The sequence below is a fragment of the Apium graveolens genome, chromosome 8 (genome assembly GCF_009905375.1).
Source record: "Apium graveolens cultivar Ventura chromosome 8, ASM990537v1, whole genome shotgun sequence".
NCBI classification, from domain to species: domain Eukaryota; kingdom Viridiplantae; phylum Streptophyta; class Magnoliopsida; order Apiales; family Apiaceae; genus Apium; species Apium graveolens.
In genome coordinates, this window is record NC_133654.1 from 151,584,755 (window position 1) to 151,602,527 (window position 17,773).

Sequence of the window (17,773 nt, forward strand, 5' to 3'; positions counted from 1 at the left end):
ACACTCGATATAAGTTGAGGATTAACATCGAGGTGTTTGAATAATGATTTGGTGAAGTATAAAAGTTTATAACCACTTTATGATTAGTTAACCAGATTTGGTTATATTTATTAAGTAGTATAAGTAGCTATTGTGAAAAGGGACTAATCTGGATTATGATATCTATTTATAGAGCTATCCGGAACAAGTGGAACTTGGAATATGTATGTTGGACTCCAGGCAAGTTTTCGAATTATTTTTATTATTGTTGTTGTTGTGATCGAAGACTTTATGTTTTATAATGCGATACAAATGCATGTATATTTTGAAATCATGTCTTACGATAATTGAAGTATGATTTAATTGTTGGGCTTATACGCTACAATGCTTATGTTAGCTATAGGCTAGATTTTTACGAATATCCTTAGTATAGGTCATCTAGTTTGTACAATATTGTATTTTGAACCGGGAGACGATGTTCTCGAATATTTTACGTATGGTTTTTGATAGCTGATAATCGAATAAAATTTATTCGATAGTTTTAATTTCTAAAGTGAATATTATTACAAAAATTCATTTAATATTTAATTTACAAAAATTTATTATTAATTGTATATTATTTTAATTATTCAATTAAAGATTTTACTTATAAATATTTATATTATTTATGAAATGAACATTATTTTTGAATATTCATTTAAGGATTTAACTCCAAGTATTTTATTTAAATATATTCTTTAAATAATAATTATTTAAGGAATAATATTTAAATATTTTTAAATAAGATTGAAAAATGATTTATATTATTTAAATTATCTTTGGCCTTCAATATTTTCGATGAATATTTTCTAACTTTATCAAGATTATTTTAAAAGTAAAGAGAGGATCTGAAACCCCATTTTCAAATTTAAATCTTTCTTTATGAAGGAGATTTAAATATTCGCTCAAAATATAGGGGATCCTGCATAACGTTGGGTTTTATACTTGCAACGAAGTTGCTGATAGATAAAGAAAGATAGTTTAATTACTTACCCAACATTCGGGAAGTGAGTCATGGAACAAGTTAATCCATTAACATGCATCGCTTGGGAAATATTGGTGAATATCCCCTTTCTAAGCTGATACAAATTCTTTTTGAAATCCTATTAACAAGTTTCTACTTAGGGAAAAAAGAGCCAAACTTTATATTTCAGAGTCATGGATTTTAAACAAACTAGGAGTCGGCATAAAAGACAGAGTGGCGCCGGTCCAGCATTAATTATTATGCCCAAATGTCCAGGAAGATCCGGAAAGGCGATTTATTTCTTAGGAATCCCGCAATCGGTGGACAGGTAAATTCGACTGTTCTCCTCTATATGTAGGTATTAAATTGGGTTGTACGACTGCAACTTATCATTGTAAGTTTCACAACCTGGTGCGGTGATACTCCAAAAAGTAGGTCATTATCCAGATTGAATATTTTTTCTGCAACATTGTCGAGAGCACCCCGATTGGAAAGCTACGACTGGGTGATCGATCTGTGTTGGCAGGGTCAAGCGTTCAAAATGATGTTTTAAAAAATGAAGTATCTCTTAACTTCATATTTTAAAGGATATTCCGAGACTTTATTTTACTTGAGGGAACAAAGGCCCTCAAGGATTTTTACGAAAATGATATATACAGAATCACCTTGTAACTTCATCTTATATGATTTATATTTGAAACTTTGTTATACTTTGTACAACAGAAGTTTTCAGGGATTTGATATATATATATATATATATTGAAGTACCTCATAAATTCATCATTTAAAACATATTGAGACCTTTTTTATATTATGCATGACAAATATTTTCAGAAATATTATGAAAAAGATATTCTGCATTGTTGATCTATTATATATTACCTTGTGGGTTGTGTTTCTCACTCTTGCTTTATTTATTTATCACACGAAAACAGCTAGGAGAGATGGTCAGGTCGAAGCATAGATAGTCCAAATCCGAATGGTTAAAGCATAAGAGAGTTGCGTAGGTTTCAGCCGGGAATGTTGAAGCTGGAATTCAAGTCTAATTGTTTATTCTGCACCCTTGTATAATTAAGTTTAGTTGTTAATATAACTTTAGGTAGAGGTTGTGATTAATAGTGTCAGATCCTGGACAGTACATTTGGTTGTAATAACTAATGTCACTTTTGGATATCATTTCGAAGGATATAAGTTATGTGTATAAGAGATTGGGGTCTTTGATGTTGTATTTTGGGATATTGTGAGATAATACCGATGTTATATGATTTGATGGATATGTGACAACCCAGATTCATGACCCCGGATTTGGGGGTGTTAAAATTTTGGTCGGCCTAGACCCTCCATGTGGGGGAGTCGGCCCCCTTGAGTCTTGGTCGGCCGAGACCAGACCTCTATGGAGGTCCTGACCGGCCTAATGTCCTTTATTTATTTTCGTAGAGTTAGTTTTTGTAACCTCTCTCTTTTTTGTTTTTCTTCCCAGGCTAATGCCTATTTTCCTGCATCTTCCACACAGTGTAGGCAGCCTTACAAGCCTCGATGGAGAAGATGAAGGTATCTTCTTAGGATTGGAAGTATAAGTCTCATCGGGCGGAAGGAAAGGCTACTCTTCTAGAGAAGAAGCATTCCAAGGAGATGCGGAGGAAGAAGATGAAATGAAGGAAACCTGTGAATGTGTACCATGAGTCTGAAGAGTTTCTCAAGCAGATGAGTGATCATGATGATCATATACGTCATGAAAACCTAGAAATTAGATGGAACAGGGGCGTCAAGGACGTACATAGCATGTATGCAGATGTGGTCGACCGGAGCATTTTCTCTTACCCTTGGAAAACTCCTGTGATCGCCCTATCCGGCCAGGCTTCCGGGTTTGTACCTCATACCACTCGTCAGCAGTCCTTATCCATCTTGAGCCGTGGGTATTCTGGCTCTAAGGGAAAAACTCCTTCGGGAAGCCCTAGCTCTAAGGCAGCTTTTTATGGAAAGATCCGGGAGCTGGTACCAGGGATTGGTAGCTCTTCTTTCGAGTCTAGCTCAGACGAAGATGACGAAGAGGAGGAGGAGGATAAACGTGAGGTCGCCAATGAAACACATAATGAAGAGGAGGAGGATTCTTCAAATGATTTATGATAGCCTTACACGCCTTTAGACGCCACATGTGGCTTTTCTATTCAGAACTTTATTTATTTGAACTTTTATGGTATGTAACCTAATTTTCCCATGGGACTGATTTGTGATCCTTCGGGATCTTATCTATACAGAATTGGTTTGATTTCATACTTGTCTTTTATTTTCGGCATTTGGTCCTTCGGGACTTACATTCCGTAGATGCTCGTACTTAAATAAATTTGTAGACAAGATGATAGAAACAAACTTGCATAAATAGATAATATCTTTGGAAAACGGGTGCAACCCTTACATAAAATGGTTTCGTTGACCTTATTTATATATCTACTACTCAGTACTAGGAACACATTATGGACGTCCTAAACATAATAAACCTACAATTTTAATGTGTGTCAAGTGCGGGGCACTTCATCACTGTTCAAGGTCTCTAGCTTGTAGGATCCCCATCCTAATATCATCTTGACCTTATAAGTCTATTCCAAGTTAGGGGATAGCTTTCCTCTCTTTCCGACTCCTGACTCCTTAATATTTCTTAGCACCAAGTCTCCGGGCTGAAAGAACCTTTCCTTAACCCTTCTATCATAATAAAGGGAGGTTCTTCCTTGATGCTCTGCATTACAGGCGTTGATTTCATCTCGGACCTCATCGATGAGATCGAGAGCAAGCCTCATGCATCCTTCATTGGTCTCTGATTCATAATCTTGGACCTAGGAGATTCGTGGGTGATCTCTACGGGCACCACAGCTTCGGTTCCATAAGCCAACATAAATGGGGTAGCTTCATTCGTCACTTTGCAGGTGGTACGATATGCTCATGGTATAGGCATTAGCTCATCTACTCAAGTGTTCCTCGAGCATTCGACCCTTTTATTAAGTCCATCAAGGATGATTTGATTAGCAACTTTCGCCTTCCCATTTGCCTGTGGGTATGCAACAGAGGTGAAATGAAGCTCTATGATGTTATCATTACAGTACTCCTTGAACTGTGTAATATCAAACTATCGCCCATTATCCGTGAAAACTATGTACGGGATTCCAAACCTACATATCATATTCTCTCTAAAAAATTGACAAATCTACTGAGTTGTTATATTTTCCAATTCCATGGCTTTAATCCACTTTGTGAAGTAGTTTATGGCTACCACGATGAATTTCCTCTGTCCTGATGCTACAAGAAATGGACCAAGTATATTTATTCCCCACATTATAAAAATGATGGGTGTGCTGATGGATGTAAGCCTCTCTGGGTTGTCGTACTAAAAGAGCGTGCCTCTGGCATCTATCACATTTCTTTATATAAGCCTTTGTATCGGCTAACATTGTTGGCCAGTAGAATCCCAATCGAGTTATCTTTTGAGCGAGGGCCTTATCCCCAAGTGTTGTCCATAAATCCCCTCATAAGCTTCTTTAAGCACCTTCTCTATTTCAAGAGGTTTCAGGCACTTTAAGTATGGAATGATGGAAGACCTTTTGTACATGAGGCCTTCAATAAATGAATATCTCAATGCTCTCACCGATAATTTAAGTGCCTCCTAGGCATCGTCGGGGAGCCATCCAGTCTCAAGGTGTGTATTGATTGGATCGATCCAACTACTCGCCATGCCAATTGGGGTTATCAAATTTATGACATGTATATATGGGTATTTGGGACTTGGAAGTACATACTTCTCGGGTAGTTCTCGATTTTAGACGAGGAGAATTTAGATTGGGCATTGGCCGTAGTGTTCTCCTCTTCTGGAACATGTTCAACATACCATTCACTAAACTGGGTCATTATTCCCTTCATGACTCTTAGGTACTTGTCCATTGTGTCATCTTTGGCCTCAAATTCTCTATTAATTTGAGTAATAACAAGTCTTAAATATCCACAAACTTTAAGGTTTTTGGCCCTCAAAGCTCTAGCCAAACCTAAGTCGGCTATTAAAGATTCATAATCCTCTTCATTATTCATAGTTGGGAAATCCAACTTAAATGCATACTCAATCATGAACCCTTCAGGGCTCTGCAAAACCAGGCCTGTACCACTGGATTTTGTTTTGGATACTCTGTAAAAATGAAGAACCCAATACTCTTCCAGAGTCAAGTCTTCATCTTTCTCTTCCTCTTCTTCTTTCGAGGTTACTATCTCTTACCTTCGACTTCTTGGTCGCTAATGGTGCATTTGACCACGAATTCTGCTAAGTCCTAAGGTTTAATGGTTGTTCGAGACCTGTATTTGATGTCAAATTTACCCAACTCAATTTCCCACTTTATGAGCCTTCCACTTGCTTTTGGGCTATGAAGAATATTCTTCAAAGGTTGGTTCGTCAGGACTTTAATTTTGTGGGCCTGAAAGTATAGTCTCAACTTCTTCAAGGTTGTGCCTAGGATAAGTGCAAACTTCTCAGTGGTGGAATAGTTCAACTCCATTTCATGGAGCACCATACTCATATAGTAGACGAGCTTATAGAGCTTCTATTCTTCCTTTACTATGATAGCTCTTACAGCTTGTTTAGAGACTGCGAGGTATAAATAAAGAATTTCCTTCAGACTTGGCTTGGGCAACAATGGGGCCTTGGTCATGTACTTTTTTAGCTGCTCAAAGGCCTCTTGGCTCTCATCTATCCACTCGAAGTTCTTCACCTTCTTCAGGGTTTTGAAAAAGGGCAGGCATTTATCTCCTTACTTGGAGATCAACCTCCCTAGAGCTGCAATTCTTCCGGCCAGAATCTGAACATCCTTGATGGAGTGGGGTGGCTTCAAATCTAGGATGGATTTGATTTTCTCGGGGTTGGCCTCAGTCCCCCTTTTCGAGACCATGTAAACTAAAATGTTTCCAGGCCCAACACCAAAAGCACACTTAGTGGGGTTTAACATCATCTTGTGGTGCCTCAGCACTTTGAATGCCTCTCCGAGGTGATTAATATGATCGTCCTTGTCTAGGTTTTTGACTAACATGTCATTAACATAAACCTCCAGGGTCTTTCCAATTAGATGGGCGAATATCTTATTCACTAATCACTGATAAGTAGCTCCTGCATTCTTAAGTCTAAAAGCCATAACAACATAGCAAAAGACACTGAAGTCGGTTATGAAAGATACCTTATGGGTGTCTTCTTTGTGCATTTTGATCTGATTGTAATCGCGGAAGCCATCCATGAAACTCAGTATCTTGTGCCCAACAGTGTCATCTATCAGGGTATCAATCACAGGTAGGGGATAGCACTCATTTGGGCATGCATTATTTAGATTAGTGAAGTCGATGCACATCTTCCACTTTCCATTAGCTTTCTTGACCATCACGGGGTTAGCCAACCACTCGGGGAATTGCACTTCCTCGATAAATCCAGCTTCTAGGAGCTTCTCGACCTTCTACTTAATGGCTTCCAACCTATCAAGGGTGTAAGTTCTCTTCTTCTACTTGACAGCCTTTTGAGTTGGATCAATATTCAACTTGTGAGTTATAAGGTCATGGTCTATTCCAGGCATATCAGCTACTGTCGAATCAAATACATCACTGTTCTCTTATAAGAACGTAGTCAGCTGGCCCTTCAAGGGCTTCTCCACAGATGCTCCAATATATGTGACCTTATTCCGGTCTAAAGGATCCAAAAGGATGGAGATCAATTTCTCCGTTTGCTTCCCCCGAAGTTCTTCATTCTCACGGACATCCATTTCTTCTATGGGGAGAACCTTCCCCCCAATTCTATCGAGCCTAAGTGTTGCAACATAGCAACTGCGGGCCATTTTTTGATCTTCTTTCGCCTCACCGACACCATTTCTAGTTGGGAACTTTAGTACCATATGGTAGGTTGAAGGCACGGATTTGAACGCATGAATGCATGTTCTTCCCAATAGCGTTATAAGTAGGCTTCCTTAATAACCTGAAAGTTTAATATATGTGTGGCCTCTCTGGGCTCTTCCCCAACAGTCATGGGGAGTTGTATTGCTCCTTCGATTTGGAAAGTTACTTTCTCAAACCTGTAGATGGGTGTGTCGGAAGGAGTAAGTTGGGAGTCATTGTAGCTCATCCTTATAAATGTGTCATGGAACAGAATATCCACGAAAGCTCCATTATCAATTAGGACCCTTTTAACGGGACAGTTCCCAATGATTGGTGTGATAACCAAAGGGTCGTCCTGAGGAAATTTTAAACCCTTAAGGTATGGGTCACCGAACTCGAGTGTCATCTCTGTCTTGGCACGCTTGGACACATCTCCGACTATATTCATAACCTCCCTGGCATAAGCCTTTCGTGAGTTCTTCGTTGTCCCATCAGCTGTTGGACCTCCTGAGATTATGTTGATCACTATCCCTCGGGGCTGTGGGTTTCGATCTTGGTCATTGCCTTTTCGATCATTATCTCTTCGATCATCGTCTCTTCGATCATTATATCTTTTTTGGCCTTCAGCCTATTCATCCTTGGTGAAGCGCTCGAACTTTCCACTTCGGATCAAACACTCAATCTCATCCTTAAGTTGTCTACAATCATCAGTATCATGACCAACATCTCTATGGAACCTACAATATCGTCCCTTGTCCCTTTTCTCAGGGTCTCCCCTTAGTGGCTTCGGCCATCTGAACTCTTTTTCCTTCTCAATTTCCATAAGAATTTGGCTCATTGGAGCGTTCAATTGTGCATATTCAGTGAATCTTGGTGGTTGATTCTTCTTAGAAGTGGAATCATATTTTTTTCTAGTTCAAGAATATTTGTCCTTGGCACCATACTCTTGATCCATCTTCCTCTTCTTGTTCCTTTCAGGTTCATTATGCACCACTGTCTTCTTCATAAATTCATCCACCTTGATATACTTTCTGGCCCTATCCGGGAGCTGTAACATGCTTTTAGAGGGCGTTTGGCCAAGGACATCTTGAAGAACTCATCCCTAGTCCCTTGCTGTAGGGCTATCATAGTCACCTTATAGTCGAGATTCGGGACCTTCAGGGCCTCCTTCGTGAATCGGTTCAGGTAGTCTCTAAGGGGCTCCTTCGCTCTTTGTACAAGAACCATGAGAGAAGCCGAGCTCTTCTCGTGAACTCTACCACTAATAAATTGTTTGAAAAAGGCCTGACTCAGTTCTCTGAAGGACCCAATTGAATTGGGGGTAGACGGCTATACCATCTTTGAACCATACCCGACAAGGTTTGAGGAAAGGCCTGAAACTTGATAGCGTCGTTCACGGGATGTAACAACAGGGCGTTGGAAAATGTCCTGGGATGATTAGCTGGGTCACCGGTACCATCATATGCCTTGATGGTGGGCATCGTGAACTTCCTCAAGATGTTAGCATTCATAATCTCTCCGGTGATGTAGGATTTGGATCATTAGGATCTCATAAGGGCATCAAGTCATTCGGGTTGGCCCTTGAGATCACTACTCTCTGCTTTGATGTTGGACCTTCCAGGTCTATGAAGGAGGAAAGACCATTGGTTTTGCTGCAGGTGGGGGCCTTGGTGTCTGGTTTATATCTTGATCATGCATCAATATTTGGATCTCGGCTTCATGAACCATGATCCTTGTTAGGACGAAAACACGCGCTAATAGTACACGCAAGTATACGCGTTCCCAAGTAATATATAATTCTTTCTAGTTCATTCCCACAGAGACTCTTTTGGTTAACTTAAGATTTATGCGCTTATGCAACAATGATATGGTTATTTTTCAATGCTAAGATGAATAACAAATTGAGATTGTTTATGAGGAAACTTTTCAATGCTTATGCAAGTAAGATGGTTAAAATTACCTACGAATAATGCATAACAAATACATAAACCTATGCTAGCATGGCAAGTTCTAAACCTCTAAATTCACTGTCGCTTCATTCGAGATTAACACGCTATCTTATATATTCGCGACGCACATAAGACGAATAAGCACAACCAATACTAGGATATCATACAATCACCACACACTAAGATATCAAAACAAGATTAACTTTTGAATTCCATAAATAAATCCGTTAGAACCCCACGATAACGATTAGTTCATAACCAAACTTATTATAACTGTGGGTTTCGATGAAAGCATGATATAATAAACTAGGTCTTTATAAAAATGAATAATAAACAAAGTACGTAATCTAGAGTATAGGTTCAACAAACAAGAAACGAGCATCCAAGATTGTAACTTAAAATAAGGAATCATAAGAATAAACTAGATCTTCTTCGCCTTCATTGAATTGTGCTATATATCTTATTGTCGTCTTCTCCTTAAGCTCTATTATGAGAAACGTCTTTAAGTTGTATTTAAATAGCAACCCAATTAATCCAAAAACCCATAAAAATAGTCTTCTAATTGAAACAGGAATCTGGAATCTCGACCTGGCGCAGCCGCGTGCTTCATCAGCGCGGGTGCGCTGTCTTCTGCATCTCGGCGCGAGCACGTGGGCGCGCCGTCCTTCTGGAAAAACTGAATTTGCTTTATTTATTTGTTGGTTCTTGATGTCCTTTGCACGAGCGATCTTCACTACATCTTTCTAACACTATTTTAGCATCAAAGCAATATTAAATAACCTTGATCCTTTATTTATTCCTGAAATGCAAAACACTACAAAAACACATCTAAAACACAAATAACTTGAGTACAAAACATCAATTCAAAGCTTTACAGAGCGTTATAAGTGGATATAAATGCCACTCAATATACCCCCGAACTTGAATCGATGTTTGTCCTCAAGCATAAACAGACTCAAAGAATAAGAAATAAAAATTCATGAATGCAACCTATATGAATGCAACGATCCCAATAGAATAACTTAACAAACAAACAAGCAACATCTCAACAAATGCAGTTATTTGCACAAGTTCAATCAAATCCCACAAATGAACTCACAAGCTAGAAACGTGTGTGTGCACAATTGCTTAACAGATTTACTAACGCAACTAGATTAATAATCATGACTCGCTACTCATCAAGGCAATCACAAAGTTATAAACAGAATAACCGCTAAACTAAAAATGGCTTATAACACTTCAACTTTTAGTTATCGGAGTTATACATGGATCCATGCTTTTATTGCTAACACATAACAACACATATATGCTTATTTGATCGTGCAATGAGTGAGGTCCACAAAATACTTATACAATAATACCCATATAGCGAGCGTTAGGTTAGTGGATCCCAGACTATAAAAGCCTTAGGTCACTAGGCACAAAGTCCCCTAAGAACTTAATAACTCGAGTATTAAAGAGCCCATCCGTGATCAATTATACATAACACAATTTTTTTTCTTTTTTTGTTTCCTTTTCTCTTTTTTTTTCTTTTTTTTCTGAACGAGTGCGTTTCGCTCCATCTCACTCAACCCTAGACTACTCATATAAAATGAGCCGGCTACTAGCCATTTAACACCTATCCACAACTAGAATTGAAATCCTATGTTTTTCTCCAATTTTTTTTTAATATCCATGTTATTTTACCATTAAGAGAATATCATACATTCGAATCATAAACATGTGATTAAACCTCGATAAACAAGCAAACCATGATCATGATCTAGCACGCAAGCAACCTATAAGACGTAGTGAAAAATCTTTCTTCTAACATGCAAATTAACTCCATAAGACTTAACATTTCTAAATACAAAATCACCACACTTGCAATAATATCATAAATCAATCGGAAAATTACACCAAGGGATCATGTTATAATGTAAGTGCATGAAACTATATGCAACATACTAACAACAAAAATAATAAAAACTATATGAATATGCAACTATATGAACTAAACTATCATGAATATGCAAAATATATGGACTCACACAAACATGTTCCTTAAACTATCACCCCCAAACTAAAAATTTCATTGTCCTCAGTGAAGGTAATAGTAAGGAATCAGGCATACCTACTCAAAATCAGGATCATCACCCTCAATGGGCAACCTCCTCGCTAAGCGCCTATACTGCTATGGATGTCATGCATCGCATCCATCCTCCTCACTAAGCGCCTATATTGCGCTATACCCAAACCAGCAATGTCATCTGCTTCCTGCTGCTGCTGCGATGGACCAGCCTCACCCAACTGAGCTCTCCAACTGCTCTACGGGCCTGCAAAGAACCACCAATATATGTTTGATCAGTTGGTCTTCCACCTAGAAGATGGTCATAAGAATAACCAAGCCCCTTCGGATCTGGCTTCCCATCGTACCATTCCTGCATACTCAACAATGTAGAACTGTAAATAGTAGCACTAGGAAGCTGAAGCTGCTTATGCGTGGGCCAATGAACTCCAACCTTCATACACAAATTCGTCACAATCGACACATAGGGTTTAGAACCTGTAGTACTCCCACAAAGAAACCTCAAAATACCCTGATTAATTACCATCCCGAGATCTACATAATCTCCCAGAAGAATACCCCAGAACAAACATGCACGATCCACAGTAACATCATGCACGTGAGAAGATGGCATGATGTTGGCACAAATAAAAGAATTCCATGCACGTGCAAATATGTTCATGCATGAGGTAGGGAAAGTGGCATACTCGTTCGTGCCCCTCTTGAACTTCCAATGAGTCTCAGGCACACACAATGTAGTAACAATCAAATCCAAATTAAAATCCTCCCCCGTTTTTGCATTCCAATCCTCCTGCTCTGGACTCCTCTCGGGATGCTAAATCACCCTCCGAATAGCCTCAGCACTATAGTCCACCGTCAACCCCCTAACCATAGAGTACCCATTCTTCTCCGCCTTTGCATTCACGTAAAACTCGTAAACTACACTCATGGGCACAGCAGCGGGTGCCTCACAAAAAGAAACCCAACCCATCTCCATGATCATCTCCAACAACTTACCATCTTTCTCTGATGGCAGAAAACCTTGCTCCTTGGCTATGGGCTTCGATAGAAGCCTCGTATACTCCACCTCATCCTCCGGAGTTGCAAACCTAGCTCACACCCCCAATACTATAAGAATCGGTGGTGTTGCTGCTAACTTGAGTTCTTTTTCTTTTAGGTACCATTGATATTGAACAAGTTGAGAGAAAAGATGTGTGTATAAGATAGATTTGTGTTTGAGAATTTGAGAAGTGATGGAGAAGTTTGTGTATAAGTGTATGTATATATAGGATTTTGAGAATATTAAAATTATTTGGAATTTTTGGGATTAATTTCACATGCGCATTGATTCGTTTAATTGTTAAAAAGCTATAAATTGCATTTCAAAATTTCTTTAAAATTATAAAATTTATTTTTTTATTAGCTTCGGGATATTTGTGACATTTTAAGACTATTTTAGTAATTTTCTGAAAGTGTTTTCTGTGCACTTCGGTCCGTTAATTTTGAATTCCGGGACGAAACAGGCCTATAACCTTCGTATTTATCTTAACTATACATGTCCATTTTATAAACCAGGCGGGACACGTGTTATTCCCCCCGTGCAGCAGTTGTCAACTGAATAAACAAAATAAACCCAACCCCCCCCACCCCTGTTTTTCATTCATCCCACTCTTTCTCTTTATCAATCTCTCGGTTCTCGTCTCTCCTTTCTTCCTTCTTTTCGATTTCCCCTATTCCTCTCTAATTCTCTTCCTATTCCTTGTTTCCCTAATTATTCCAGTGAGTTTTCGGCCTAATTTCTCCGATTGCTTCTCGGTTGTTCAATTCATAATTATATATATATGCATGTGTTGAGTATGTGTATATATATGTGTTGTGTCATGTGTGTGTGTGTTTAAGTGTGTGTGTGTGTGTTTAAGTGTGTGTGTGCGTTCGAGTGTGGGTGTATGAGTGATGGTGGAAGGCGGTGATGCCACCTGTGTTTGCGTCTCTGTTTGCTGTTCTGTGGCGCGTTCATGCGTGTTGGCTGCGTGGTTTAGTTTTGATTCCTGTTCTATTTTTACAGATTGTGAAATGGAATATTATAATAATTTTAATAATTTTCTGCAGGATGTTGATTAATATTCGTGATATTAATTATTTACGCGGAATAATTTTAAGAATTAATCGGCAAAGTTTTGCGTTGGAAACCCGAGAATTGATTGGGTACCCGCGAAGTTTTGCCGCCGTCCTCGATGAACTTTTACGAGGGGACGGTGGATGGTGATGATTTTTATCTGAGTCCTAAATATTTTAAATAAATAAAAAAATTTGTATAAATTATTTTCGGAAAGTAAATAACTTTTCGCGTGACGAGTAGTAGTAGGTTATAATTGTGAATTTATTTGTTGGGAATTGATGTCGATTGATGTTTTGACGGGTAGGTCTATAAATAGAGGAGTCGTTGTCCAATTTTTTTGAAAATTGCTATTAGATACGAATCGAGTATATATATCTAAATAACTACAAATTGAACCCTAATTGTTACGTGTATTATTATTACGTGTATAATATTATATGAATATGTTCGAGTCAGAAATCGTTATCGTTGGGTAATTGCCTAGCGAGGATATGTCAAGCATAACTGGTCGTCTAACCTAGGTTGTTTCGATTCTGTAGGTTCAAGTCGAAGGACCCAGTAGTTAAATTCGGGTTAGAGTCAAGCCAGTGTTAGTGTAAAGCTTCGCAAGGCATGTACCCCTGAATAAATCTTTTACAGTTTAGTATATATTAATAATTGTTGATTTAATTTACGTATTGGAATAGAACGTTTTAAGTTACGTATCCTCCGTGTTTAAATATTTTTTATCAACTTGCGTTTTGGGGAAAAAGTGACTTCTGAAAACGCCTTTCTCTAGATTGTGATTAAAATTGGAAAGATTTTGGAAAGTGTGTTGTGGTGTAACTATTTAAAAGAGATAGGTATAATTGATTTTGGAAAATGGATAAAAATGGATCAGATATTGGATGGTTACGTAAGAGGTCCATAATGGCCCAGTGGGTTTGCGTAATTGGCTAAGTCGGTTGCGCGCCCTATTTAAACCGCTAAGTCCAGCGTGACAGAGACCTAGCTAGTCTCTGAGTTTCGGAATAGGTTGTGGTGGGATAGACTGATCAGTTGTCCCTAGGATTCGTCCAATTATATATCTGATTTTGATTTAGTAGTTCCCGTAATGGAATAGATGATTTTGGGGTTCCAGTAACGGAACAAATGGTTTTACGGTCCCCGTAACGGGCCAGATGATTTGTGGTTCCCGGGGTTGAGACCGTCACAGTTGGTATCAGAGCTACAAGTTCAAGTTCCTGATTTGGGTTAAGGATTGAGTCAAAAAGGTATATGAAGTGTGTCCTAAAGTGTGAGTCAACAACTCATTTAGAGGAGCAACCCTAAGAGTCAGACGAGGGTTCTGACGGCATTACCCTGGTATCTATTGATGTTTTGATAGGACTGCTTTAACCTTGTTGTGTCTTTCCTGTATATTTATATTGTTGGCAGTGGCCCATAGTGATTTTTACTTCTACATCCCAGGAGAACAGGACAGATTCAAATAGTTCAGACTCTGAGAGGACTCTGGACGTTATAGTTGAGGAGACTCCCTTATCTCCCCCACCAGATCCCCCATTTGCACTGGGAGGTATGTCAGGACCTAGTGATCGTCCTCATTGGGTACGAAGGTCAGTATCTGCTATTAGGGATTTCCCTCCAGGTTGTGGTCCTGGTTCTTCCACCTCGAGACCTCTTATCCCTTCATCTGTTCTTTCAGGTGCTTCTTCCCCGATCCCCTACCATGTTTACCGAGCGGTGAACCAGTCTTTTATTAGAGAGTAGAGCATGGGGCTAGATGCACAGCTTGACCAGATACCAGTTGAACCTTTTAAGGGCATCCCTGCCCCTTCACCCGATGTTCAGGAGCGAGTGTGATCCCTGACTCAAACTGATGTGGAGAGAGCTAGGTCCATTGACAGTTTCATCAGCTCATAGCTCAGGGATGTTCAGTACCAGGATCTGGTGAACTGGTTGGTATTTGAGCTAGGATCTATCGGTGGTAGTGGTTAGATCAGAGTTGCCGCAGTGAGATACAGAGCTCGGAGTTGGTTTGCAGGAGTTCTGTAGTTATTTCCTTTTATGTATGTATATTATGTTGTTGTAGTTTGTAGTAGGCGGAGGCTGCTATGACAGCCAGTTTTGTTGTGTACTCGGTTTTATTTCTAGTACTGCACTATAGTTGTTGAATGGATTTGTACTATTGTTGTACTGTAGTCTTCCTTTTTATATAGTTGTCGTTGGTTTTCATTTTCTTTGCACTGTTGTTATTACTATTACTGTTATTGTTGTACTTGTTGCTGGTTTTGTTAAATTTGGTTATGCATTATGGGTGGACCCTAAGTAAATAAGGAAGGGAATATTTTATTATGACAGCATTCTCCTGATGCATAAAAATATTGCTACCCGGGGGCACAACTTTCATATAAAACCTTTTTGTTGTGTTTTAGGAGAATGCCTCCCAAGAAGAATATCCCGTCCAATTCCTCTGGCATGAACTCTGATGGGGGCCGAACCATGGATGGATTTCTAGATTTGTTGTACCAATAGTCTAATCAGATGGCTCAGCAACAAGAACAATTACAGCAGCAACAACAATTTCTGCAACAGCAGCAACAACAGCAGTAATTCATACAACAACACCAAAAAATCCAACAACAGTTGCAGCTTCAGCAGCAACCCCATCCGAGAGAGCCAAACCAAACTGTTAGTTTCAATTCTTTCCAGTTAGTCAAACCCCCAGAGTTTAAGGGAGAGGTAGACCCGATCGCCGCTAGAGTTTGGCTTAAGGAAATGGAGAAGGCTTTTACCCTTATTCAGGTTAGTGATGATTCTAAGACAGATTATGCTAGTTATTTTCTCAAGGGTGAAGTAATTTTTTGGTGGGAATCCACGCATGCACTAGAAGGAGAGGGTCCTGTTTCTTGGGCCAGATTTACAGAGTTGTTCCTAGAAAAGAACTTTCCAGATTATTTACAGAGTCAATTAGAAGTGGAATTTTTGAAATTGAAGCAAGGAGAGAAGAGTGTGGCTGAGTATAAGGCCAAGTTTACGGAATTGGCCCGATTAGCCCCTGGATATGTGAATATCGAAATTCAAAAAGCTAGGAGGTTTCAACAAGGATTGAAGCCTAAAGTTCATAGTGGAGTGGTGGCTTTGCAGCTCAAGATGTATACCTCTGTAGTTCAGGCCGCCCTAGTGATTGAAAGTGATCAGAACTTGGCCTCTAAGGAGACAAGTGATAAGAAGAGGAAGTTTGATAGTGGTACTGATAAGGAGGATCGAGAAGAGTCTTGTTAGAAGTTCCAAAGGAAATTTGGCCAGAATAGGAACAAGAAATTCAGGAGACAGGGTTTTTCCCAGACAAGTATAGGTGTCACCTCAGTTGCTTCTGCCCCAGCTCAGTCAACCAAACCAATTGTGGAATATAAGTCATGTGGTAAGAAGCATAGTGGTTAGCGCAGAAAGGATGTCCAGTGTCATAAGTGCGATCAAAAGGACCATTATGTGTTAGAGTGTAATTCAGGGAACCTGGAGTTACCTTCTTTAAGTGTGGTAAGGTTGGACACATTTCCAGAAACTGTAAGGTTGCTACTCAGGGCATCATGGGAGGTAGTGTATCTCAATGACCGGCAACCAGCACAGCAAGAGCCAGAACCTTCAAGATGACCAAGAGATCTAATGCTCAGGATTCAGATGTAGTTATAGGTATGCTTTCTATTAATTCCGTGCCTGCTAAAGTTTTGTTTGACTCGGGAGCGTATAAGTCCTTCATATCAGAAGAATGTGTAAGTAGTATGGATTTAATTTTGGAAGATTTACCTGAGCCCTTGACCATAGAAGTGGCCAATCAGGATAAAGTTTCAGTAAGCCAATTTTGTCCTAGGTGTCAATTAAAAATCTACGGGCATTCCTTTTCAGTGGACCTAATACCCTTTAAGTTAGGAGAATTTGATGTAATTTTAGGAATGGATTGGTTGTCCCAGCATAAGGCAAACATTGATTGTAAGAAAAAGAAAATTTTGTTGTATACGAAAGATAATATCAGAATAACTTACCAAGGACATAAACATGAAAAGAAATTTCTCTCGATACTGGAAGCAAGAAATGTTGAGACAAGGATGTGAGGCGTACTTAGCCCATATTGTGGACACTGAGAAAAAGGCACCTAGTTTGGATGAGATTCCAGTAGTTAGTGAATTTTCGGATATTTTTCCAGATGAGTTGCCAGTACTACCACCCGATCGTGAGATTGAGTTCTCTATCGACCTAATTCCGGGAGCGGAACCAGTTTCAAAAGCTCCCTATCATTTGGCCCCAGTAGAGATGAAGGAACTAGCTAAACAACTTCAGGATCTTTTGGATAAAGGGGTAATTAGACCAAGTGTATCCCCGTGGGGTGTACCAGTGTTATTTGTAAAGAAGAAAGACGAAAGCATGAGGTTGTGTATTGATTATCGGGAACTAAATAAATTAACCATCAAGAATAAGTATCCTCTACCTAGGATTGATGACTTATTTGACCAGCTTAAAGGAGCATGTTGTTTTTTGAAGATTGATTTAACATCGGGTTATCACCAGCTGAAAATTAAGCCTGAAGATATATCGAAAACTGCATTTAAAACCATGTATGGCCATTACAGGTTCCTAGTGATGTCATTTGGATTAACTAATGCACCAGCAACTTTTATGGATTTAATGAACCGGGTGTACAAGGAGTACTTGGTGCATATTTATCAGGTGTGTAATTGTTATGTTTGTTAATTCCTACTTTCCTATTTCTATTGTTTTTCTTTTTAGCTTTTGTTTTAACCTCAATCTTTTTT

The 17,773-nt window shown here is 39.1% G+C and overlaps 1 protein-coding gene across 1 annotated transcript; it reads left to right on the plus strand.

Moving 5' to 3' along the window:
• The first annotated feature begins 15,740 nt into the window (after nt 1–15,740).
• Nucleotides 15,741–16,247, plus strand: LOC141680073 (uncharacterized). Its single transcript, XM_074486396.1, has one exon. It carries the CDS (start codon nt 15,741–15,743, stop codon nt 16,245–16,247), a length of 507 nt encoding a protein of 168 aa, XP_074342497.1.
• Nucleotides 16,248–17,773: the final 1,526 nt, after the last annotated feature.